General features: G+C 44.1%; 2 protein-coding genes across 5 annotated transcripts; both read right to left on the bottom strand.

Moving 5' to 3' along the window:
* Nucleotides 1-1,176: 1,176 nt before the first annotated feature.
* Nucleotides 1,177-14,799, bottom strand: LOC140855697 (uncharacterized). Of its 4 annotated transcripts, none has more exons than XM_073252105.1 (8): nucleotides 8,742-14,799; nucleotides 2,996-3,168; nucleotides 2,667-2,911; nucleotides 2,384-2,586; nucleotides 2,184-2,276; nucleotides 1,922-2,023; nucleotides 1,469-1,828; nucleotides 1,177-1,367 (listed from the first exon to the last, which is right to left on the bottom strand). In XM_073252105.1, exon 1 carries the CDS (start codon nucleotides 14,034-14,036, stop codon nucleotides 13,467-13,469), a length of 570 nt encoding a protein of 189 aa, XP_073108206.1. In that variant the 5' UTR covers nucleotides 14,037-14,799; the 3' UTR covers nucleotides 1,177-1,367; nucleotides 1,469-1,828; nucleotides 1,922-2,023; nucleotides 2,184-2,276; nucleotides 2,384-2,586; nucleotides 2,667-2,911; nucleotides 2,996-3,168; nucleotides 8,742-13,466. The 4 variants fall into 2 exon arrangements, with proteins under 4 accessions (XP_073108206.1, XP_073108208.1, XP_073108207.1 ...); XM_073252106.1 differs by having other exon boundaries at nucleotides 1,485-1,828.
* Nucleotides 14,800-14,949: 150 nt separating this feature from the next.
* Nucleotides 14,950-21,367, bottom strand: LOC140855698 (protein SULFUR DEFICIENCY-INDUCED 1-like). Its single transcript, XM_073252109.1, is given in 6 exon segments — nucleotides 14,950-15,574; nucleotides 16,217-16,372; nucleotides 16,461-16,474; nucleotides 16,477-16,672; nucleotides 21,252-21,289; nucleotides 21,292-21,367. Coding segments are annotated over 6 exon segments (867 nt in total). The 5' UTR covers nucleotides 21,353-21,367; the 3' UTR covers nucleotides 14,950-15,172.
* Between the last annotated feature and the right edge of the window lie 6,221 nt (nucleotides 21,368-27,588).

Below are 27,588 nucleotides of genomic sequence, written 5' to 3'. Positions count from 1 at the left end.
CACCAAGTACATACTGGTGATAGAGACTTTCTCCTCTTCAGGAGCATGCGCAGCCTTGAAGTATTGCTCCATGTCCCACAAGACATTCTCCAGATTTTTGGCACTCCACATACCATTGAAAGGCTTTGGATCAGGGACTTTCATCTTGATAGGCGCATCTTCCCGCGAAGGGTTTTGCAGCACCGTCTTGAGGAGTCTGACATCAAATTGCATCTCCTCCAATTATTGCTGTGCCATTGCCAAGGCTTCCTACAGTGGAACCAATGTGGCCAGCGAGTTCTCCACTTGCGACCACAAAGGTTCAGCGGCTTCAGTTTGAGAAACACCGAGCATTGCTTCCAACCGGGACAATCTTTCACGGATAGCTTCCATGTTACCACCCGTTCGCATGAGCGCCACCCCCACGCTCAATGTTTTGGCTCTCAAATGGCCAAAATTCCTTCACTAGAGCAAACCTGCTCTGATACCAACTGTCACAGGGCTGATTCTCGCCCAGAATTTTTGCAAGAATTCAAGCCTTGTGCGGCACTTGACCCACGTCTAGTTCAGCCTCTCAGCACTCTCCTCCCACAAGGGACATGATATCAAGGCACATAAGAGAAATATCAAAGATTTTCTTTATTCCAATTCTCACCATACACTGGAGAATAGAGACCCACCCACAGTCTCTCAGAATATCCCACGCTTACCACTATAGTGAAAATAATGAAAGGCGACGCTATAAAAGGTATTTTATGATGCTAATAAGCATCGTTAATAAGGTTTATGATGCTTCAAAAAGCATCGCGAAAGTATCGTCTATGTAAGAGTGGAGACAAAAAGCGCCGACGCTTTTTAAAAGCATCGCAAAAATTTTCTACGATGCTTTAAAGCATCGTAAATTAAGCTTCTAACGGTGTTTTTTAGCGTCGTTAAAAATAATGCATCCTCCACTCTACCAAGACGCTTTTCGAAGCGTCGGCAGTTAAGTCATTAGCGATGCTTATAAGCGTCATTAAACAGTGTATTAACGACGCTTATAAGCATCGTTAAGTTTTGTAACAGAAAAAAAAATATACAGATTTTATATACAAAAAAAAAGAATACATACATTCCTGTACAAAATTATATCAATTATTCAAATATAAACCTGTACAATCACCACCATTCACATCAAAAATAAACTTCAATAGCAAATTTAACCAAACCAAAAGACATTGTTTTATATAAATAAAAATAAAGTACTAATCATCCATTACAATCAAGAGTAATATAAATAAATATAAGAATACAATAAAAATAAAATAATATCAATCTGCAGGCAGATGGTCGTCGCTGTCTCCACGTGACGTGCCGCTGTCTCGACGGGTGCCTGATGTGTCAGGAGCCTACAAGAAACATATCAAAAGCATGATTTGTATATTTATAAATAAAAATATATAAATCATTAAATTAATATAAAAATATATATTTAGTAATATGTGTTTACCTGAGATGGGCCATACATCTCTAATAAAGATGTAAGCCGATCAATCTGTCCCCTCATGGCCTGCATCTCGGCACGGCTCTGTCGCATCTCCTCCATCTCAGCGGCACGACTCTATCTAATCTCCTGTATCTCCGCCTCGAGTCTGCGGACGCGTGAATCCTGAGTATCTGCTACAGCATGCTGCGTATATCTACTAACCTCAGATAACTGAGTTGGGATGACTCCTACTCCATAACTCCTCACTCGGCCGTAGCGCTCTGGTCCCATCAACTCTGTGAACACCTCGACCTCGATACGGCTCTGCTGCGTAGATGCTGTGGACTCGTAGTCACGCTCCGCAATGAGAGATGAAGCCCTCTCCTGTATTTATTTTGAAAACAAGAGTTATACATTAACAGCAAACAAAATTAAATTAAAATTATTGTAAAAAATAGAATATTAATAATACCGTACATATAAATCTCTCGACTCATCTCGAACAAAAGTACCATCCTGATGAGTATGAGTCATCCGATAAAACTCCACTTTACCGGGTTCCATCCCATGCTCATCCACCTACATAAATAATTTCAATTTTAAGCAAACAGTTATAATAATTTAAAAAAATATATGAGTATCATGATACAGACATGGTCCATGATACATAATGATATTAGTTATATAAATATTTCAACATAAAAATTAAAAGTTAATTATGAAAATTTAAGGAACATACAAACTCCTGTCGGAGTCGTGCATAACTCTTCGACCCCGATATATGAGGAACAGACTGAGTTGCTCGTGCAGCTCTACCAATAGCAGAATAAGTCTGTAAAATAAAGTAAAAAAATTGTTATATGTATAATATATAATATATAATATAAATCAATATTTTTATAAAATATTTAAAAAAAAGATAATGAGCAGATAATATACCTGTGCCCTCTCGGAGAACCAATAATGAACCAACTCCATCCACTGATGGGGGGTACATCAGGAGGATAATTCCTAGCAACCTCCTCCTCTGTCATACCCTATCTCATATAGTCCCTCTTCAATTATGCTCTATATTATTTCTATTTGCGGTTGAGAGACTTCATTACAAAATCATGAGTGGATGGAGGGAGAACAAACTTGCTCTATAAAAAAAAAAAATTAAATGAAATAAATTATATAAGTGATTAATAATTAATATACAGTATGAACATCAATTCATTACCTCTATAACTCGAAGGAGCTCAACTTTGTACGTTGGAAGCATGTCATTCCATTTTGCATAGCCCAACGGACATAGCTGAGGCCTCCGAGCAACAGTCCCCAAAAATGAAGTCAATAAGCAAGCAGCTTTCTTAATTGGCTGACCTAGCTGATTGCACTCCACAATAATTCTCTCATCCTCACGCATCTGCCACACATCTCGTACTACTGTGGGTCCGCGTCTGGAGCGTACTCTCCCTGATCCGTCTGTAAAAAATACATAAAAGTAACTATATCATAAATATACATAAAATGAAATAAAAATAAAATTACATGAAAGACAATATATACCCTGCACGTGTATCTCATCATCTGACTGATGAACGGGAGGATTGTGCTGTGCTGATGATGAAATACAGGGCTCAGAATGCTGTGCAGCTGAACTGGCCTCAGGCTGCTGTGCTGAAGAAGACGTACCGGCCTCTGTCTGTGAAAACTGGAACTGCACACCAGCATATCGTCCCCTACGACGCATGATGTCACATAGCATTTATAAAAATAAAAGGTAGAATCAGTTAATATATGGAGTAAAATAACATAATAATTAATATAAAATATATACATCATAAATAATTATTCTCAGTAACAATCAAGCAGTAGTGTTTCCTTCAAATTCTGTCCTAACCAACGTCGTCGTAGCATTTAAATCATCAGCTGGCATAAAATTGTAGGGCATACATTGTGTATAAGTGTCATCGTCATCATCCTCCACTTGGTTTCCCATATCATATAAGTCTCTAGGTTTTATTTTGATGACAGTAAATAAATCTTTATCTTTTGCGTCTTGTACATAAAATACTTGACGAGCTTGAGATGAAAAAATGAATGGGTCATCCTTCAATAACACACCAGTGTGTATCAACCTTGAAAAATTTACAAGTGTAAATCTATTTGCATCTTGTTTCAAATCCCTTGGTGAGTTTATGTCTATCCAATCACATCTAAACAATACTACTTTAAATTTTTCATAATAATCCAACTCATAGATATCTTTAAGTGCACCATAATAGGATTTTCCATCCGCTTCTACCATAACACCGCTATTATGTATTTTTCTAAATTTCTCCCGTTCTCTAGTATGAAATTTAAAGCCATTAATTATGAAACCGTTATATCTATTCACAATCTTGTTAGGTCCTCGAGCAAGAGCTATTAGTTCATCTGAATTATTTGTCTCCATCATCTTTGATACCTAAAAAAAAATGATATGATAAAGTGCTGTTGAGTTATCTGATATTAAATATGTATCAAAAATTAATGTATCCCATAATTAAATATAAATCACACCTGATTTGAAAGCCACATAGGGAATAACTCGACCAACCATCGCTGTTCAATCCTTGCATTAGGATGAATATTATGATTGGCTCGTCTCTGATAAATTAAAAATTTACTGTATAAAATATAAATATATCATTTAGAATATTATATCTAATATAAAATTTAAATCTTGTTGTCATGCCTTAAATATACTAACCTGCGATGGTCAGATATTATGTCACTATGAAGTAACACATAACGATGTGCTTGTGCTAAGGATTTTTGATCAAGTACAATACTTTCAGCTCTTCCCAAAAATTTTTCAGCAGTTAAGAACTTATATAGTTCTGCATTCTCTACAAAGTCATTATGCCATTGAAGTCGACTAAAAATAGTCTCTACACCTTGAAGATATCTTGAACAAAATGTCAAACATTCATCCGCAATATATGCTTCAGCAATCGAGCCTTCGGGATAGGCTCTATTTCGCACATAATCTTTAAGACGTACAAGATACCTTCAAGAATTAAATATTTATTAAAATATCAGTATGCTGTTGTTTCTAATAAAATTATCAAAAGATTTAAGGTTTGCAATAATACCTCTCAATAGGATACATCCATCTATAATGTATCGGTCTACCAACTTTAACTTCTGAAGCTAGGTGAATGAGCAGATGTACCATAATAGTGAAAAATTCAGGAGAAAAATTTTTTTCCATCTGGCAAAGTGTAATTGCAATATCAGATTCTAACTGATTAAGTTTTCGAGGATCAATAACTTTTGAACATAATGCCTTAAAGAATGATGATAATCGAAGTACAATTGCAACAACTTGTTTCGGCAATGACGATCTTAAAGCTATTGGAAAAATATCTTGCATCAATATGTGACCATCATGACTTTTAAGATTTGAAAGTTTTCGATCCTTTAGATGCACACATCGTGAAATATTTGATGCATATCTATCAGGTACTTTGATACTTTTCAAAACTCCAAAAAAATTATTCTTTTCTCGAGCAGACATTGTGTAACATGCATGAGGCACATACATTCTATCATTAGCAAGCATTTTAGGATGAAGTTCCTGTCGGATACCCATTTCTTTTAAATCAAGATGCGCCTTCATGTTATCTTTGCTCTTTCCATCAAGGTTTAAAAATATTCCAAGTAAATTATCACAAACATTCTTCTCTATATGCATGACATCAAGATTGTGCCGAATAAGATTATATTTCCAATAAGGTAAGTCAAAAAAGCTACTTCATTTTTTCTATAAATATTTACTGCGCTGTTGTGTAGATGCTATCTGTGTGTCTTCCTCATTTTCATCCTCGAAATAATTGTCTGGATCTTAAAACACCTCTGCATCTATAGTACTGATACTAACTTCCTCTGGTAACCCTTCGTGCATTGAGTTTTCAACATCATCCCTTCCTCTTTTTTGAGAGGACTTTGAGCGCTTACCATAGCTGTAATTGATGCCATCCATTTATCTATGAACATCAGTTTCAGAAGGTGGAATAGGGGCACATCCCAATTCCATAGTACCATCAAACAAATCTTTCTGAAATCGAAACGGATGATTTGCTTCCAACCATCGATGATGTCCCATGTAACAAAATTTACCTCCATATTTTAACTAAATTGAATGTGTTGAATCTCCACAATAAGGACATGCGATCCGTCCCTTTGTACTCCAGTCAGATAAATTGGCATATACTGAAAAATCATTAATTGTCCATAACAAAGCTGCCCGTAGTTTAAATGTTTGGCCGTTCGAAGCATCAAATGCATCAACACCCTCCCACAACTGTTTCAATTCCTCTATTAAAGGCTGTAGGAAAATATCAATATCATTGCCTGGACCCTTATCTTCTGGAATAACCATTGACAAGATAAGTGATGATTGTTTCATGCACATCCACGGTGGCAAATTATAAGGTATCAAAATGACTGGCCAAGTGCTGTAGGTAGAACTCAAGGTCCAAAATGGATTGAAGCCATCAGAAGCTAAGCCAAACCTAATACTGCGAACATCAGAGGTAAAATCAGGATGCCTATCATCAAATACTTTCCATTGAAGACTATCTGCTGGATGTCTCAACATTCCATCCTTTGTACGTCCTTCATCATGCTATCTCATTGATGAAGCTATTTTTGATGATGCATAAATCCTTTTCAATCTAGGTATAAGAGAAAAGTAACGCAATACCTTGGCCGGTTTCTTTTTACTCCGCATTGCATCCAATTCATTCAGTACATCGTCTCGATCTTCTTTTTGTGTTATCCATCTTGAAGATCCACATACATTGCATGACTCTTGATTAGCATTTTCACCCCGATATAACATACAATCTTTCGGACAACTATGAATCTTTTCGTATCCAAGATCCAATTTCTTTACTACTTTCTTGGCTTCATAATACGATGGTGGTAAACGAGTGCTTTCTGGAAATGCATCCTTTAATAACTTGAGCAGCATGGTAAAATTCTTTCCAGACCATTCATTCAAATATTTTAAATGAAATAAATGTACAAGAAAAGAAATCTTAGAAAATTTCGTACAATCCGGATATAATTCTTCATCTGCATCTTTCATTAAGGTGTGATAACGAGCTGTCTCATCATTAGATGTATGTATAGGCTCCTCAACATGCATACGTTCCGTATGCGTACATCCATCAAACATCCCAACTGTTTCTTGTATACTACTGGATTCTCCTAAATTTTGAACACCAAGTCCAAAAGTATCTGTGATCAAACCCCTTATATCATCATTTCTTGCAGAATTGTCTTGTAGGCTAGTGGATCCAAAATGAGTCAGGGGTTGGTTACATGATGATGGCAACATAGATTCTCCATGAAAAATCCAGTCGGTATAACCTCTTAAAAAATTATTCCATACCAAATGTTCTTCAACAATTTGTGGATCTAAAGAAGAACTATTTACACATTTTCGACATGGACATAAAATCTTTTCATTCAAACTACTTTTCTCCATACCAAATTTAATGAAGTCATGAACTCCATCTAAATATTCTTTACTATTCTTTGGTTTATTTATCCAACTTTTATCCATTGTAGGATAAAAATGATCGAACTTGTAATTTATCTAAAAATAAAAAAAATTATACAATCTATATTAATGCAATGAGTAAAAAATATCAGTCATTTCATAAAATCTAAAAAAATAACAGCTAGATAAAGTTTACATAGTAAATGCTTGCTATCATCAACTAATAGGTAAAGAAGGTCCTATCCAATTCAGAAAATGTATTAATTCTATAGGTCAATTACAGAAATCAAATGATATGCAACAAGAGTCGAAAAAAATTTCGACAGTATTTTTTCTTAGTTCTTCCGTATAGAAAGAACAAAAGAAAAATACCATCCGAAATTTTTTTCGAACCCTCAGCATATCATTTGATTATGGTAATGACCTATAGAATTACTCATATTTTCCAAACTGTCCATACTGGACAATCAATTGATCAACGTACATAATTCTTTTATCCGTACAAAAATAAATAAATGTACGGATACAATAGAATATGTACATTAATCAAAAGATGGGTCTATGATTCTATGCAATGCATTCACTCTATGTACAAAAGAAATAGTTCGTTATTGAATTGAATGAATTTAGATGTAAAACAAAAATAATATGACATCATCATCAACTTGTGGATTGACACTTGGCAGGGCAAGCTCAACAATGGGCAGGACATAGCTATGAAAAGGCTATCTGAAAAATCATCACAAGGACTTGATGAATTCAAAAATGAGGTTACATTGATTGCTAAACTTCAGCACCGGAATCTTATACGGCTTCTAGGTTGTTGCATTCATGGAGGGGAAAGGATGCTAATCTATGAATACATGCATAATCGAAGCTTAGACACCTTTATATTTGGTTAGTTCTTAGCACTTCCTCCTACATAATAACTAGTAGAAAGTTAGAAGACATAAGTCACATGAGAGTCTTCATGTAGAGATGTAAAGCTGATAATAGGGCTTCATGACTGCATTCTAGCGAAACGTCCATAACATTTTGTTACTAAACCTCACAAAAAGTAATGCTTGCATTTGGCTAATATTTACATTCTTCAATTAAAGCATAAATTGAAACCCTAAATTATGTTAACATCACTTGAAGAATGGGCAGATGAAGGAAAGCGTTCATTATTGGGTTGGCAAAATCGCTTCACCATCATACTAAGGATCACACGTGGACTTCTCTATCTTCATCAAGATTCTAGATTTAGAATAATACACAGGGACCTAAAAGCTAGCAATGTCCTAAATTAGAAAATCTACTTTTTTAATGTCTTCCCCGCATCAATCACCTCAACCAATTCTACTACTCCAAAGGCAGGATCATGAGAAAGGTGATCTCAAACATCAGCTGTATTTTATTTTACTTGATGCATGCTCTTTTTCTAAAATAAAATACCCCTACCATCCTGACACCACCTTCTTTCTCCAATATGAATTCAAGTCACAGAACAAGGTTCATGGCAAGTCAATAGCTGATATGATAATCTCAACTAACTGATGACCTAGGATTGTCATTATGATTAATCACCAACGGATTCAGTGTTTTACAATCAACTATAAAAATTCAAGTTGTTTGACAACGGAGTAGAAAACTGGAGGACTAAAAAGGAATGTTAAATATACCGAAGAATAAACTATGTCCAAATTTCATCAACACTGCATCCAAAATGAGTGCAAGCTATGAAAAATCGAAAGAGATAGAAGCTTACGGTCATACCTCGTGCTCAGAACAGATCTCCTTGGCCTTCTCCAACAGAGCAAGTGAAACCTTCTGCTGGTGTTCTTGCACCGATCGAATCAACTTGGGGGCTACACGCAACCCACAGAAACGATAAAAAGAGTCATTCGCATGATTAGATCAAAAGACACAGGCAACCTATCTAAACACTTGGAAATTGAAACCAACCAACGATCGGACGCAATCGAGCTGCAATTTTTGCTCAACGAAAAGGGCAAAATCTCTTCTTACCGATAGACGGCCGTCGGGAGGGGTCTTTTGGGCCTGTGAAGATGGCCGCCGGGAGGGGGGAGGGGAGGAGGGCCGGTGGGGTGGCTACTTCCAGGAGGGCGGACGGCGTATGGCTTGGACCGCGTGGGTGCAGCGTCGACGGATGCGGCAGCAGAGGGGAGCGACGGACGGCGGTGCGGCATGGACGGTGGATGCGGCGTGGACGGCGGGTGCGGTGCCGGCGGCGGAGATGGGGGTCGGCGGAGGAATGGGTGGAAAGGGGCGGCGGTAGATAGATTAGGGCACGGGAGGATGGGGGTATTAAAGGAACCTAACGATGCTTTTTAGCGTCGTTAAATAATGACATAAAAAAGCATCGGTATTTTCTTTATTTAACGACGCTTTTGCTAAAAGCATCGGCGTTGACAATGCTCAAATTTTACGACGCTTTTAAGCGTCGTTAACACACGATGTTTTTTAAAAGCATCGGCAGGTCAGCGCAACCTGCCGACGCTTCCCAAAAGCATCGGCAAAAAAAGGTCGCTAAACCACCTTCTTACTGTAGTGTACCCACTCCTACTTCTACAAGCCAGCAAGTAGGGCATATACATAGGCGGTGGACAACTTTTTCCAACCGCTGGGAACCAACTCAGAACCGTCCCCATCTATTTGGAGGGCAACTGTTCCAAGGAGTTGGGAGTCAACTGCTGTCAACTCTCCCAAACTGCTGCTGGACAGCAACTGACCAAGGCAACCGAAGGCAACCGTCGGGCTAACTCAGAATCCCGTCAAACTGCATGCCAAGGCCCAGGTTGCATGCGCCCAAGGCCAGGCTCGGGTGCCACCTTGCGCACCCTTGCGAACTCATGCGCGCACGCATCCGGCTGTGCGCACCCATGCGCGGGCTGATGCCACACGCTTTGCTGTGCCGTTGCCTCGCGCATCCTGCTGCCGCGCACACCCTGTGCCGTACGTATCCGGCGCTACGCATCCCTCTGCTCATCCTACTGCCGCGTGCGCCCAGTACTTGTCGCGCACACCTTGCTGCGCGGCGCGTTCTAACATGATGCCAGTGCGCTGTCATACGCACCCCAGCGCGCGTCCGTCCATGGTGCCGCGTGCTGCTGCATTTTGGTATCCGTCTGCTGGTGCCAATGCTTGGCCTAACTATACGGATACCAGGCCATACCTTTTTCTTGCAGAGCTCTGTCAAGTCTCTGTCCATTTGGGATTGGTACGATAAAGGTATCAACCCGTGCTATCCCAGAAAGCCAGCAAATGGGACCGTGATAGCAGGTCACTTCCAGAGGAAAAAAAAAATGACGGACCCGCTTCCACATTCCGAGGAAACACAACCATTGCAGCTCACTTGCCCACCGTGTGGGGGAAAAAAAAAAGGACAGGCTTTTGAGCTTCCTACTTAGTAATAGCTTATGCGAAACAGTTCCTGAAGTGTTTTGCTTTGCTTGTTATCAAGCAATTCCATTCCGATTTTTGGTGGCAGATTGGAAGTTGGTTTTTTCAATGCTGGAAGGGACGTTTTACTCGAGATTTCTTTCCAAAACATCCGCAAGTAAGCACAGCTTACAGATAGTTATAACATTCTTCTTCCACTCCACGAAGAATGTAGGTCGATGGAACTTGGATTTATTTCTTTAGAAGATTGTCAGCAGCTGGAATTTTATTCTGAATTTCAAAAGCCAGCTGAAGATCTGTTGCGGCCAATCGCCTCGTCGCTCGATCGTCGGAGAGCGTACACCTGCAAAAGGAAGTCCGCGCTGACCGGAGGCGGCTCCGGCGGGGACCCTCCGATGGTCAAGTCAGAGAGGAGACTGGACAACAGTGAAATATAGACAGAGAGCTATGAGAGAGAGAGAGAGAGAGAGAGGAGCGAGCCTGAGTTTTTGGGAGAGACGGAACGGATCCCTTGCACTGTTGCCTTCCCCGAGTTATATAGTGGAGCACGGTATGGCACCGTCATTAATGGCGCAGACAAGTGAGGAATTGTCAACTCACTGTAGATTGTCAGAGTCGCCGTGAAAGTGTCATGTTACCGTGGGGTTGTCAAATCACCAGGATTGACAATGTCCTCGGCGGGACAATGCCCCTAGATGGCCGTGCCGCATGTTGCTGTCAGAACTGACAAGATCTGGCGGCTGTACGACGATCAGAGGAGTCGACCGACCCTAGGTCGGTGGCCAGCTGTGTGGTGTCGGGTGGAGATTCGGGCCCCTCCGATGGTCAGCCGGGCATGTTGCGAGAGTCGGCCATCAGACTTCCTGGTCGGTCGGCCAGTCGGTCGGTCGGTCGGCCGGTCGGTCGATCGGTCAGTCGGAGTCGTCCGTCGGAGTCGGTCGGTCGGCCAGTCGGTCGGTCGGCCAGTCGGCCAGTCGGTCGGTCGGTCGGTCGGTCGGTCGATCGGCCAGTCAGAGTCGGTCGTCCGTCGGGGTCGGGGTTGTCCGTCGGGGTCGTCGGTCGGTATATCCCAACAGTTGCCCCCCCCACTCCTGAGCCCGATGTCGTGTTGGCTCACGTGAACACGTGGGCGACGGCTTCGGACGAAAGGAGTGGTTTTCCGTCTTTTCTTGCCCCGACTCTGGCGATCACATCAACGAACGATCCAATATCGGTCGTCCCGACTGTAGGTCGAGCATGCACGTCGGGTCGGAGGTCGGCCAACCTCCGAACGTTGCTCGTCGACATGATCATTCCGCAGAATCTGATAGTCGAGTAGCATCCGACGTATTCGGATAGGATAACGATGGCAAGTCGAATATCCATTGTCCGGCCCTTGGTCGGACGTATGCGTCGGGATGTATGATAAACGGTGGCAAGCCGAATATCCTTCGATCGGTCGTGACCAGATCGGTATGTCACGAATACGACTGCGGTCGTCTTGGCGTTTTGCCTTTCTTATTCGAAGCTAAGTCGGCAAGTTAGCCAGCCACATTAGTCGAAGCCCTTTGCCTTCAGAGGTGGGGGCCGTCGTAGATATTCCGCTCCTTTGATCTCCGTCATAGAATCCGATATGTCCTCGACGATCGAGACGTAGATTGAGCAATTGGTTCGACGATTCATCGATCAGGCCGACGACGGAGTCATAGATTCAGCGATCGGCAATCAAGCCATGTTAGTCGGGGCCTTTTGCCTTCAAAGGCTGAGGCCGTCGATTTCGGCGATCGGTGATCGAGCCGTTGATTCGGCGATCGACGATCGGCCATGTTGGTCGGGGCCTTTTGCCTTCAGAGGTCGAGGTCGTCGGTTCGACGATCGATGATCGAGTCATGTTGGTCGGAGCCTTTTGCCTTCAGAGACCGAGGCCGTCGGTTCGACGATCGATGATCGAGTCATGTTGGTCGGGGCCTTTTGCCTTCAGAGGCCGAGGCCGTCGGTTCGGCGATCGGTGATCGAGCCGTTGATTCGGCGATCGACGATCGACCGTGTTGGTCGGGGCCTTTTGCCTTCAGAGGCCGAGGCCGTCGGTTCGACGATCGATGATCGAGTCATGTTGGTTGGGGCCTTTTGCCTTCAGAGGCCGAGGCCGTCAGTTCGACGATCGATGATCGAGTCATGTTGGTCGGGGCCTTTTGCCTTCAGAGGTCGAGGCCGTCGGTTCGACGATCGGTGATCGAGCCGTTGATTCGGCGATCGACGATCGGTCGTGTTGGTCGGGGCCTTTTGCCTTCAGAGGCTGAGGCCGTCGGTTCGACGATCGATGATCGAGTCATGTTGGTCGGGGCCTTTTGCCTTCAGAGGCCGAGGCCGTCGTAGATTCTCCGCTCCTTCGATCTCTATCAGGATCTGCGCACGAGGAGCGGGGAGAGGGGCGTAGGAGTCATACCTGCGATGCGTCGGTCTCGGACTCCATTGTCGGGGCAAGACCCATCTATCAGTGGAGGGCCTGCTGGGTTCAGCATGGGCCCGACCTTTCTTCCATTTTTCTTTTCAGCCCGTGCCTTAAGTCAGGCGCCGGTCGGAAGCTCCTTCGTCCGCGCGCATGTACTTGTACGCGCGCTCCAGCAGTTCGGCGTATGTCCGGGGGAGGGTTTTGTCCAGGGAGTAGGTGAACCGGGATGTCCTTAGCCCCCGTTTCATGGCCGAGATGGCCATGTCTCCATTGAGGTCCCGGACCTCAAGCGTGGCCGCGTTGAATCGCGTCACGAAGTGTCGGAGCGTCTCATTTTTCCCCTGTTTGAGGGAGAAAAGGCTGTCTGACGTTTGCGGCGGCTTCCGGCTGGTGCTGAAGTGGGCCACGAACGAGTGCTCGAGCTGCCCGAAGGAGTAGATACTTCCCGATCGAAGACCGGAGTACCAGACCCTGGCAGCCTTACGGAGTGTGGCGGGGAAGCCGATGCAAAGGAGAGCGTCAGTTGCCCCTTGAATCGTCATGAGAGCTTTGTAGCTTTTCAGATGGTCGATTGGGTCGGTGGAGCCGTCGTAAGACTCCACGTGCGGCATCTTGAACCGACTGGGGATCGGTTCGTCGAGGATGAGTCAGGAGAGAGGTTGGGCGGTCTGGAAGTCGACGTCGTTCGAAGACTTCTGGCCGTCCATCTGCAACTGCGTGAGCCGACGGTCGATTTCCTCGAACCGACGCTCGTAGTCGTCCACTCGTCGATGCTGGGAGACCCCAGGAGTGGAGTCTCCAGAAGATTCCGAGAGGGAGGCCGACAGCGTGCGCGGTCGTTTCTCCTTCCTTGCCCGTTCCAGCAGGGAAGGAGAGGGCCGCCGGGACCGTCGGTCATCGCGCCATGGCCGTCCCTCCTCTTCTCCGTGGGAGCACTGTTGGGGGCGCTCATGCGGAGGCGACGGGGATCGGCGCAGTCGTCGACGGCTGCTCCTGGAGGGCATCGGACGGGCCGCCGGTTGTTGCTGGAGGCTCTTGACTGCGTCCGTCAGCACGGTCATCTGCCGTACGATGGCCGCGATCTGCGCATCCGTGGTCACCGCGGGGTGTGGAGAGCTGGGCTCCGCCGCCGGCGGTGGCGGGGAGGCCTCTTCCCGGCAGGAAGAGCGCCTCGCCGATCCGGTGATCCTCGATCGCTGGGCTCTTGTCTTTGTCATGCTGTCCCCTACCTGACGCGCCAATCTGTTGCGGCCAATCGCCTCGTCGTCCGATCGTCGGGAAGCGTGCACCTGCAAAAACGAGAAGTCCACACTGACCGGAGGCGGCTCCGGCGGGGACCCTCCGACGGTCAAGTCAGAGAGGTGACTGGGCAACAGTGAAATGAAGACAGAGAGCTCGATCGTGGGAGAGAGGGAGAGAGGAGCGAGCCTGTGGTTTTGGAGTCGAGAAGTGGGGGGAGCGGATCCCTTGCACTGTTGCCTTCCCCGAGTTATATAGTGGAGCACGGTATGGCGCCGTCATTAATGGCGCAGATAAGTGAGGAATTGTCAACTCACTGTAGATTGTCAGAGTCGCCGTGAAAGTGTCATGTTGCCGTGGGGCTGTCAAATCACCAGGGTTGACAATGCCCTCGGCGGGACAATGCCCCTAGATGGCCGTGCCGCATGTTGCTGTCAGAACTGACAAGATCTGACGGCTGTACGGCGATCAGAGGAGTCGACCGACCCTAGGTCGGTGGCCAGCTGTGTGGCGTCGGGTGGAGATTCGGGCCCCTCCGATGGTCAGTCGGGCATGTTGCGAGAGTCGGCCATCAGACTTCCTGGTCGGTCGGCCAGTCGGTCGGTCGGTCGGCCGGTCGGTCGGTCGGCCAGTCGGTCGGTCGGTCGGCCGGTCGGTCGATCGGCCAGTCGGAGTCGTCCGTCGGAGTCGGTCGGTCGGTCGGTCGGCCAGTCGGCCGGTCGGTCGGTCGATCGGCCAGTTGGAGTCGTCCGTCGGAGTCGGTCGTCCGTCGGGGTCGGGGTTGTCCGTCGGGGTCGTCGGTCGGTATATCCCAACAAAATCTTTGCTTTAAAGATTGTCTGATAAAAACAAAGAGAGAAACTTGTCCACCAGAAAATCTAAAGTCACTCGTTTCATTGTAGAATGGGAATCCGCGTGATCCTTAAAGCATCTTAATCCTCACGCAGAAACAATTTTATTCAGCACTAACATTTTATGTTAGGACCCATTACGAAGTTCCTCTCATACTCGTACACAATATATATACTGCCTTCCTTAAGCCTCCCCACCAGACTATTTTCACATTTCGATCCTAACATTACAACAAACAAAAAACAAAGTTTAGCTAAAAGAATCAGCAAGCTATCTGGTCTCTCCACGTGGAGATCTCCTCAAATATTGGTAACCTCTTGGATCTGAATGGAGCCCACTCGTTCATCACAAGATCCAGTCTCTCCATGATCTCCTCTTCTATGCTCAAGTCCATCTCCAATGGAGAAACGGCTGGCTGCAGCTCGATCTCTTGCAGCAACTCTTCCGCCCGGCTAATTAGCTTGCTCTCATCGGAGCCTGAGAATCTACGGAGCAGGACTTCCTCGAGCACTGCCCGAGCCTCGTCGAACCGTCCCTTTTTAATGAGGCAGAGGCCAAGATTGCAGGCTTTGTTGGCATCAGGCTCGATCATTTGAGCTTTGCGATATACCACCTCAGCTGCATCATAATTATTCGTCTGCATGTAGGCCCAACCTAGATTGCCCTGTCAAACAGTTTGCCAAAAAATCAGAGACTAGAAAGGTTTCATCACCTGGATTAAGACTTAATGGATGTGAGGACATAGAACATGGCAAAACTTGGATTTCCAGTTTCCCATAGACCTGCCACCTTTAGAAAATCACGCAGAGGTGAGACTGGTCTTATGCTTATGTGATATTTGATTCCAAGATGATTATAGGATCACTAAGCTTAGCCAAAGAATGATAACTACCTTTTTCATCCTTCTTAGCTGGTCTGAAGCTTGTGCTCTTGTTATTATGTTGCCAGGTATAAAATCTTTTAAATTTAGTGAAGTCCATGAATCTCATCTAAAGGAGTTCAAAAAGAAATTAATGACCTTATTATGTTCTTCCCGAATGAAAAGCTGAGTCAAGTTTCACGAACAAGAGGTTAATATTTTCAGTCATGCCTGATTTATGGAATACCCTGAGCCTGGTTTGGTAACCAGTGCTTTCTTTGTCTTAAAAAGATATATATTTAAGCTGAAAGACTATGGTTTTAGTCTTTTAGAGGGTTGTGTTCTTGCATATATCTGTTACATTATAATCACATGTAATTTACTTAATACAGACAACCAGTAGTAATAACTCACTAGCAACAATAAGCCAGACCGATGATAAATTACCAGGAGCCGTGAAGTTTCTTGCTGGATGGAGACCTGAAACTTTTTGCCATGGGAGCGAGCTGTCTTGGTGGTCTTCCCATTGAAGGCTTCACCAAGGTATATCAACCGCAGTTTTTGCTTTAGAAGCTCAATCTGCTCATCTATCCTTCCACATTTCTGATCATCAAAAACATTTCATTATTGGATAGAAGTAATATATATATGATGTATCATAGTTTCTAGTCAGTAATAAATGGAATGATACCTTGTAAAGGTCATGAGGAGATTGTCCAAGGATTCCTGTGCCTGCTTAGAGCAGAGGTGCCTGAAGGATTTGATGGCTTCTACTGCTTCCTCTGCCCGGTCCTGCTGCTTCATTACCACTGCCATGTCCTTCAGTGCACTGTCCACTCGGTCCCTGGCATTTAGTGCCTTCCAAAACCATATGATCGCCGCCTCTGGATCCTTCTCCACAAGCTGGATCATTTGATTGTATATATTCTCTCATTAGTAAGGATTTCCGGTTTCAACAATTATAACTGAAGAACTAACATAGGATGTTGATAGGTTATAGATCATAAAGCATCACTAGAAAATGCTATTCTGATCACAGGCTCAAATGATGTCTATTGAAATAAAAGAAAAGGTAGAAGGATAACGTGTTCTAATCAATTACACAACTTAGTTTTGTTAAATAATTATCCATTGCTTTACATTTTTTTTTGATGAAATCCCTGACTTAATATAAATACTTCTGTGTATGTACGTGTTAGGTGGATATCTGGCAGGAACCACCTCCTGAGACCTTTTCAGTACCACGCGATGCAACAGGAAGAAAGAAGAAACAAAACAAAACAATCAAAATACATGAATCAGCCACAAAATGGCTCGTCTCCACGGGACATGCAAATTTTACTATGAAAAAAAAAATTTACAAGAGAACCTCACCCTCAACCCTTGTAAAGCTCTCTCTCTCTTGGAAGACCCCCTGAACTCCTGAAGTGACTGGCGTCCGCTGTCCAGGAGCCTCCTGCTCCTTCTCTCACAGCATACGGCCTTCTCTCCCTCCTTCACGAGTTTCGTATGGCTCCGTACAGCAAAAAACCAGATCACAATCACTTCTCTGTTGCCTCACAGGCCCTTTTAAAGGGCTTAAACCAATTAGATTAGGTTTAAGACTCCTTAATCAACCCATATAAACCTGGACTGTTAGATTGAGAATCAGATCAATCCACGCCCTCCAACGTGCTCTGGTCCACGAATAGTACGTGGACCGCGAGAAATGCGTGAAAAATGCCCATGCGGTCCACGCGTACGCCATGGACCGCCTGGTCCATGATGGACCCGGGTACAGGCCCAGGCATGGGCCGGCTTGCGCGTGTGGGCCTGGGCCGCGCCCGAGTGCGGGCCGCACGGCCTGCGCAGGGCTGAACCACGCGCCCGCCTGGGCTGTGCCCCATCAGGCCGCGGGCCTGGGTCGCGCATCCCGCGCGTTGGCCCCGCCTGGGCCACGCGTCGCCGCCTGCGGCCACGCCGCCACCGCTCCGCCGGCCACCGACGGTCCTCCGTCGCTCGATCTCGTGCCGACTTCAAAAGCTCGTATCTTCTCCATCCGAGTTCCGTTTTGGGTGATCTTGGTCTCGTTGGACTCTGTTTTTTCATCGAAACCTCATGTGGGCTCAATATGGGCTGAATCTTGAGGCATCAAGTCCTAACAATCTCCATCTCGACTCGATATTCGGCTTACTCCAAACTCCGAGAGCTTCTGATCTCTTGCCTCCATGCCCTAGGATAATCGCTGCTGATCATGGATGGGCAAACATGGGAGTCGAGCCAGGCTACTCGATCCCATCTCCATCGTATGCTGTGCTCTTCCTGACTTGAGACCTGCTCGGGAATCATCTGCGGCAGTAGAAATCTTACCTTGTGACGTCGCCTCTCGTCCTCCCGAGTCTCTTGTTCGTGCCCGATCCGCCTCCTGGAGCTCCACCTCGCTCTGAGCTCCACCTGGCTCCCGAAGCTCCACCTCGCACTGGCTCCCTGCCAGGTAATAATATCCTTTGCTCCCCTTCTTCCCCTCCAGCACAATCCTGTCATCGCGTAGCACCCTCAGGATTCCTCCACCAGCTACCGTCCTGTAGCCTCTTAATCCAGTCTGCTAAGTGAGATAAGATTCCGTCTGAAATGGATATGTATCGGACCTCTCCCAATCTCCTCACTGCACCGTCATGTGTCCTCCACTGACCGTCCCAATATCTCTGATCGACAGCTCGATCCATCCGGCAGATATACAGTGCCCTCACTATTCTCTAGGAGTCAAACTGTCCTCTCTGCAACATACATGATAGGGCATGCAGAATCTAATATCTACTGCTGGAAGAAGTAGATACCTCGTTAGATATCTCTAGGACATCTCCATCTGAATCGCTGCCGCCGTCGCTAAGCAGCCACCGTCCGATTTTTAAGTTGAGGGCAATCTCTGGCTAGATGCCCCAATCCTCACACTGGTAACACCTGATTTTGCTCAAGTCTCTCCTGGACTTGGACCGTCCTCGTTGCGATCTCCTGTCGCTCCGTCTACCGCCTCCTGCTCCTCCAGAATCACTAAAGCTGAGCTACCGCAACCTGAGCTTGAGCTGGTTCTCCCTCCTGAGAACCTCGTTCTGGAGTATCGCCGTAGTGACCTCATCCATTTTGATGGTGCTCTTCCCCACTAGAAGAGTAGTCACAAAGACTCGTACGAAGGGAGAAGCGAGCCAGCAAAACCAGCGCCCTGTTTTCTCCTCAACATTCTCACCAACACTGAGGGGGTCGGTGAGGATCTTCTGAAGTGGCTGAGATGCTCCTACACGCTCTATCTTCAGTCATCCGCAGTTGGTAGAATGCCTCCAGAGGAAAAGAGTATTGGTGAGAGACTTCGCCATGTACAACTCTTCGAGCTTCGACCACAGCACCGTCGGAGAAGTCTCGCTCAGCACATGGATCACCACCTCATTCGTCAGGTACATGCGGATGGTACTCACCGCTGCATCTGTAATTTTCCAATCCCGCATCTCCATGGTGGTTGGCTTCTCATCGCACAAGAGAGCATCGATCAACCCCTGTTGGATGAGCACGTCCTTCACCCTTGCCTGCCACAAGAAAAATTGCTCTTACCATCAAACTTGTTGATCTCCATCTTGATTGTTCTGTCTTTCCCATCTTCAGTCTTACTCACCACCATTGCAATCTGCATCCTTGTACCGTCTTGCTCTGATATCACTTGGGTGGATGTCTGGCCAGAACACCACCTCCTGAGACTTTTCAGTACCATGCGATGCAGCAGGAAGAAAGAAGAAACAAAAAAAAAATCAAAATACATGGATCATCACAAAAGGGCTCGCTTCCACGGGGCATGCAAACTTCACTATGAAAAAAAAAATTTACAAGAAGAGACCTCACTTTCAATCCTTGTATACCCAATTCTCTCTCTGTAGAAGTTTCCCTCTCAAAAGCTTCTCTCTCTTAGAAGATCCCCTGAACCCCTGAAGTGACTGGCGTCCGCTGTCCAGGAGCCTCCTGCTCCTCTCACAGCATACGGCCTTCTCTCCCTCCTTCACGGTTCCGTACGGCAAAAAACCAGATCACAATCACTTCTCTGTTGCCTCACAGGCCCTTTTAAAGGGCTTAAACCCAATTAGATTAGGTTTAAGACTCCTTAATCAACCCATATAAGGACTTGGACCGTTGGATCGAGAATCAGATCAACCCACGCCCTCCGATAGCGCTCCGATCTATGGAATAGTACCGTGAACCGCGAGAAACACGTAAAAATGCCCACGCGGTCCACGCGATCCACCATGGACCATCCGGTCCATGGTGGATCGGGGTACAGGCCTAGGCAGGGCGCCTGGGCCTGGGCCGGCCCGCACCCGCGTGCGGGCCCACGCACGGGCTGGGCCGCGTGCCATCGCCTGCGGCTGCACCAGCCGCCGGCGGTCCTCTACCGCCTCGAGTCTCGTGCCGACTTTAAAACTCGTATCTTCTCCGTCCGAGCTCTGTTTTGGATGATTTTAGTCTCGTTGGACTCCGTTTTTCATCGCGAACCTCACTGTGGCTCAATGTGGGCTGAATCTCGAGGCATTAAATCTTAATAGTATGTAAACTGCTCCAGATATTAATCACTAAATCAGGTAAGACATCCTCGAATGAGGTTGGTTGGTGGTCATTTCCCATGTAAATGATGAAGTTGGATTTTGGTTTGTTTGGGTCCCAACAGCAAGGTACCATTACAATGTAAATGAGATGATAAAACGAAAACTCGGGAGCATAGTCACAAGATCTACATTTATAAAATTTTGAAATGAAGTAAAGATTTTAGAAAGAGGTCATGGCAAACAAAAGTTCCTTAGATCATCAATAAATAGAAAGATCATAAGAAATGAAAGTCCTAAAGAGGAGCCAAAACAACAATTAGAGGCAGCAGCAGCACCAGCAGCAACAAGACATCAATTCCTCAACAAGACATTTTAGGTACCTCATCCGGACCAAGCCTCAGTCAGCTACACGAAGTTGTAGAAAAGAACATTCCTCCATATTCAAACTCCAAAAAAAAAAAAAAAAAAATTCTGGTGCACACTGGATTGTTGAACAAGAACACTAATTGAGCAAAAAATTATAGAGTAAAAAACTAAACTAAATCTAAACCAGATTAATTGTTCCACCCGGTAATAGCAAAAAAAAAAAAAAAAAAAAAGGGAAGAAACGAAAGAAAACTGTAACAATTCTACGGTTGGGAAAGCACATTATAAAGCAGCTGTTTTCTTAAAGAAAAGTTCTCCAACAAATCCCAACGAGACTTAAACTGCACAAGGTTTTTAATTGTAGCAGCTAGTAATGAGAAAATTCATAAAATCAAACGTTTACGAAAACAAAAACATAATTTAAAAAACCGGAGGAGGAGATCTGCAGCAATTCGAAAAACAGAAAGATTAATTAAGGAAACATAAACAAAATCCTGTTTACTAATGAATCTAAATCGATTAAGGAATCAAAAAGGGATCAAGATTAGTAATACCTGGAGGTGCTTGGCTCGAACATAAGGGCTATCCCCCCCGGCACTTTATGAATCACATGGAACAAATCCTTCTTCTCTCCTCTACTCTTCCCCCCTTCCATCTCTCTCTATCTCTATCTATCTATCTCTCTGTCTTGTAAGAAGAGCTGGATGCGAGAGGAAAGGATTATTATATACAGTATAGGTGGAGAGGGAGATGCGGGAGGGGACGAAGGTGACGGGAAGGCGTCCACGTTCGTTCGTGCGAGGCCGGAGTCGGGCCGTTGATGGTTTCGCAGACCGCACGCAATGCACGTCTCTACGTGGCCGTGATCGGGGTTGGGTAACGTGGCGTGTGGACCATAGGATGTGCGAGCGACGAAGTCTGCTATCCCTTGTTTGCATCGCGGCGCGGGTTGGTTAGGTCTGGCCGGGTCCACAGGCTGTTCGTGAAATTAAAATCGGATGAATGATATTTATTTAATTTAATAAATATAAATATAGATATAAATATTATTAAAATATAAAAATTTATATTTATGTTTATTTTAATGAGTATGAATATAATTTGAATATAAAAAATATAGATATAATTATATATATAATTTAAATAATTAAATTTTATAATTAAAAATCAAAAATATTATATGTAAATGATAAATTAAGTTAATAACATATTTATGTGATTGTATATTTTTTAAAAAATTAAAAAATATTATATCAAATTATATAGATTTACATGTAGATTAGATATGGATCGAATAGTTGCCTATCCAAATGTATATTTTTTTTTTATGGATATAATATATATATAAATATTAATCAGATTTTAAATTTTTTTCTATATTAGATTAATTTGAATACGAATATAAATTCAAATAGGTAATATTCATACTGCCTATTGTGGTTTAATAATGCGGAGGGCACCAATAGTTCCACATCGGTTATGAGCCAAGGGGACTCATGCTTGTAAGGAGGAAAAAATTCTTTCCACGTGAGGCACTTTTAAAGGGCAAAACCGTGAGGCTCATGGGCCAGAGCGACAATACCTCACGTGATAGGCCGAATCTTTATCCGCAACAATGGCACGCCAGGTAGGGGTCGAACCTACGACTTTCTACTTTTCTTAAGCGGTATCATTGCTTCTATCCCATAAGCTAAGTTGAAGGGAGATTCTCCAGTTGGTATGCGGGGAGTCGTTCGATACGCCTGTAAGACCAGATATAATTCTTCTACTCAGAGGCCTTTGGCTTCATTCAGTCAGATTTTTAGCCCATGTAAGATTGTCCGATTGGTTACTTCCACCTCGTCATTTAACTGTGGATGGTCGATCGATGTGAGTTTGTGCGTAATATGGAACTTTGCTCCAAACTCTCTAAAATTTTGGATTGTCAAATTATCAATAATTATCGGTGATGATGGTGTGTGACAAACTGAATCTATAAATGATGAATTTCTGAATGAAGTCTTCTATCTTGTTTTCAGTGATTTGCGTCAGAGATTCGGCTTCTACCCATTTGGTAAAGTAGTCGATGGCGATTCCTATGAATTTTTCTATCTAGATGTCAGGAAAAAGAATCAAGTATGTCAATCCCCATTATACGAAGAACATGGTGCTACAATCGACTCAGCTGACTAACCGTTGATGTTGTGTATTTGCATACTTTTGACATAGTTCACACCTTCGGACGAATTCAGCAGTCTTTTTTCATAGTGGACTAGTAATATCCTTGTCGCAGAACTTTATAAGCTAGAGACTTACCCCCCAAGTGGTTTCCCATATCCGTTCGTGCACTTCTCTAAGTGCATAGTCGGCATCGTAGGTCCTAAAACTTCACAAGAGGAGAGAAAAAGACTTTTGTAAAGATAACATTCATTATTATATATTAGAGGCCATCCATCGGAGTCATTTAGCCTCTGTGGAGTCTGTAGAAAGATCCCATCATCAGGTATTGAACGATCGGATCCATCCAGCTTGGTTCGATAGTGAGCTGCAATATCTCTCGATTTATCAAACTCGGTGTTCGAGGCATTCAACAAATGTCTAACCCAGCGAGTTGAAAGAGGTAGTAGCCAGTCGTGAAAGTATGTCGGCCAATATTTTTGATTCTGAAAATGTGAAAGATCTCGAAATATTTTAAGCTTGCAGTAAAATCTTTCATCTTCTGAAGTACTTCATCATAATGGGGTCGCGGGCTTCAAATTCACCTTTGACATGTCCAGCGATCAGTTGTGAGTCGGTGAAGACCTTCAAACTGTAAATCTCAAGCTCTTTGGCTATCTTCAAACTGGTCAAAAGTTTTCATATTCGGCTTGATTATTTGAGGCTTTAAAGTTAAATCGAAGGGCGTACTCGGTGACTACCTCTTCGAAATTCGTGAGTATGAGGCCAGCTCCGCTACTTGTACATTAGATGCTCCATCAATGTGAAGCACCAGGTCAACTTTAAGTCGGGTTCGGGAGTGGTAGCCTCTTTTATTATGTTGTCATCTGTATCTTCTGCTTATTATCGAATATAGTACATTCGCGATAAAATCGACTAGGACTTGTGCCTTTATGGATGGTTGTGGGTGATATTGAATATCAACTCGTCAAGCTTCACTGCCCACTTCACCATCCGACCTAAAGTGTCAGGTTGATATAAGATTATCTTCAGCAGTGATCTATTAGAACTACAATCAATGGGTTGAAGTAGGACGAAGTCGTTGTGCCGATATGATTAGGGCTAGATCATTTTCTCCTCCTTGAGTATCGGACTTCGTATTATGAAGTACTTTGCTGTGTAGTAGATTGATTGATGGATTCGATTTTATCCTCCTGGATGAGCACTGAACTAACTACTTCTGCTGAAGTTGCCAAGTAGAGATACAATGTTTCTCCGACCTTTGATTTTGTGAGAAAAATGGAGAAGCCAAGTATTATTTCAAGTCTTTGAAAGATTGTCGGCATTCATCCGACCATGAAAATCTTTCGTCTGTCATAAATTTTGAAGAATGGCAGCATCTCTCGATCGATCTAGAAATAAATCGACTGAGTGCGACAATCCTTCCGTTGAGTTGTTGTATCTCTTTCTTTGAACTCGAATGCTTCATATTGATAATAGCTTTGATTTTTTGGGATTAGCCTCGATTCTCATTGTGAAACAAGAAATTCGAGAAATTTTTCAGAGGTTACCCCAAATACACACTTAGTTGGGTTTAATTTCATCTGATGCCATCAGAGTGTGTCGAAAGCTTCCTCAGGTCTCGAACATGATCTGCAGTTTGAGGATTCTTCACCAGCATTCGTCCACATATACTTTCATGTTCATCCGATCTGTGTCTTGAAGATCTTGTTGACGAGCCGTTGATAGGTAGCATCGGTATTTTTCAGACCGAAAGATATTAATTTATAACAGTATATGCCTTGTCAGTTACAAAAGCGTGTGTTTTTCATCTTCTGGTGCATGCAGATTTGATTATAACCAGCGAAGGCATCCATGAAACTCAAAAGTCGGCGGTCAAAGTTGCATCAACCAATTGGTCAATCTTTGGCAATGAAAAGCTGTCCTTCGGACAAACTACATTCAGATCGATATAGTCGATGCAGATTCTCCATTTTCATTAGCTTTTCTTACCATTACCACATTGGCAAGCTAGTCGGGATATGTAGCTTCTCTGATGAAGCCTTTGTGAGGAGTTTGTCAACTTCTTCTCAATGACCTTCTGTCTTTCAGGAGAAAAGGTCGCTTCTTCTGTCTCATCGGCTTAGCATTTGCGTTGATGTTAAGTCGGTGAGTTATTATTTCTGAAAGAATTCGAATATGTCGGTGGCCGACCAAGTAAAAATGTTGGCATTGGATCTGAGCAATTTTATTAGTTGTTGCCGCTTTGAGTCGGATAATTGTGATCCAATTCGGACCTTTTTTCAGGATCTTCTTTTTTTAGAGGGATGAAAACTAGTTTTTCAGTCGATTCATCCCTCTCTTGACTTTCTCTTTGATCCAATTTGTCAACAGACAAAGAGTCATCAGATTTATTATTTTGGATAGAGACAAAGAAGCAACGTCGGACGAGTTGTTGATCTCCACGTATCTCTCCAACTCCATGTCTTGTTGAAAATCAGATTAACAAATGGTATATTGAAACCACTGCTCTCAAGGTTAAGTCCAGATCATCGAATATGGCATTATAAGCCAAAGGTACTCAAACCACTGTGAACATTATGAAAATTGTGCTTATTGTGGTTCGATCTCAGCGGTTAAGGGGAGAAAAATTTTTCCCTCCACTGTAACAGTATCTCCTGTGAAGCTGACCAGTGGCATGAGACTCTTCTGAATCGATCAATCAGCAGTCGCATTCGGAAGAAAGTCGAATAAAATAAAAGTCAGTTGAACTTTCATTATCTACAAGGATTCTTTTTACATCATAGTTTGTTATTATTGTAAAATAACAACAGTATCATCATGGGGAATCTGAATTCTCGAATATCTTTTTTTGAAAAAGTTATTAATTGTCGAGTCATCGTCGCTTTGCCGACTCATCTTCGAAAGTTGCTCCCCCATCCAGTCGTCTGGAGATCATGTTGATCACCCCTGCAGTCGGTTGATTATTTATAGCTTCCTCAGTTTGCAGTTGAGGTCGTCGATCAGCAGGAGGTTGAGTCAACGGATCTCTCCGATATTTTTCAAGATAGCCTCGTCGAATCAGACTTTTATCTCATCCCTGAGCTGGATGTATTATTCGATATCATGATCGTGATCACGATTAAACCGACAATACTTCTTCCGATCACGTTCCTCACGATGCCTTCATCGGTGGAGGGTATCGTAGATATTCTGCTCCATCGATCTCATTAGGATCTGTGCACGAAGAGCGAAAAGAAGAGTATAGGAGTCATACCTGTCGTAACTCGCCTTGGACTCCGTCGTCAGGGTGAAGCTCGCTTATTGGATGGTGGCTGACTTGATTCGGTCGGAGCTTCTTCTTTTTTTTTTCTTCTTTGACTTTTACCTTCTGTCTGACCGGTCAGAAGTTCCTTCATCTCGGCATATAGTTGTATGCACGCTTCAGAAGTTTGGCATAAGTCTGAGGAGAGTTTTATCCAAAGAATATGTGAATCGAGATCCCCTCAGACCTTTTTTCATGGTCGAGATAGTCATATTTTCATTGAGTCTTTGACCTCAAACGTAGCCGCATTAAAACGAGCCACAAAATCTGAAGTGATTCAGTCCTTCCTTGCTTGATTGAGAAGAAACTATCAGAAGTTATGGCAGCCTTCGATGGTGCTGAAGTGAGCCATGAAAGAATGTTCTAGCTGTCCGAAAGAATATATGCTTCTCGACTGAAGCTCGAAGTATCAGGCTCGAGCAGCTTTCCGAAGAGTTGCCGAGAAGTCGATGCACAAGAAGGCGTCGGTCGCCCCTAAATCGTCATGAGAGTCTTGTAGCTCTCAAGTGGTCGATCGAATTGGTGGATCCGTCGTATGGCTCCACCTGAGGTATCTTGAACTGAGATGAATCGGTTGGTCTAAGACTACCGAGAAAGCAGCTAGATGGTGTGGAAGTCGTAGTCATTGGAGAACTTTCGACCTTCACTTGAAGTTGACGAGTTGACGATTGATCTCTTGAAATTTACGTTCATAATCGTCGAATCGCCGTTGGAAAACTCCGAGGTGGAACCATCCGAGTTAGAGGGGGAAGCAGACGATGTTCGTGGTCACTTTCTTTCCTTACTCGATCCAACTGAGAAGAGAGGGACATCGTGAATGGTGGGTGACGCATCGAGAGTGCTGCGAGTGCCACTGCTCGTCCCAATGAGAGAGCCGAGACGGCCGCTCTGGTGAAGGAGACTGTCATGGATGACGGCGGCTGTGCCTGGATGGCACCGAATGCGCCATCGGTTGCTCTGCGGTGGCTGTGGTGGCTGGCCTGCTGCTGCTGGAGGCTTCTGACCACCTCTGTAAAAATAGTCATCTGCTGCACGAATGCAGCGATTTGAACGTCTGTAGTGACTACAGGATGTGAGAAACTAGGCTCTGCTACTGAAGGAGGAGGAACCTCTTTCCAACGGAAAGAGTGCCTCACTGATCCAGTTGCAGTCGAGCATTGGGTTCTGATTTTCATCATTGCAAGTTATCTTTTTCTTCACCCTACCTGGCGCACTAATCTGTTACGGCCAACTCCCCGTCGCCTATCGTCGGAATGAACACCTACAAAAAGCGTCCATGCAGATTGGATTTGTGTCCGACGGAGACCCTCCGATGCCTAAGTCAGAGAGAGAAGTTCGTGAACAGGAGTTGAATATAAACAGTAGCAGAGTTTTTGCCCAGCGTAAGCTTGCCAGCCTTGTTTCTCTTACCTCCTCTTTATAGATGAGAT

Source organism: Elaeis guineensis, chromosome 2 (assembly GCF_000442705.2).
Source record: "Elaeis guineensis isolate ETL-2024a chromosome 2, EG11, whole genome shotgun sequence".
Classification (NCBI taxonomy): Eukaryota; Viridiplantae; Streptophyta; class Magnoliopsida; order Arecales; family Arecaceae; genus Elaeis; species Elaeis guineensis.
The sequence above is the reverse complement of the archived record's forward strand: the minus strand, read 5'-3'. Positions and strand labels throughout refer to the sequence as shown.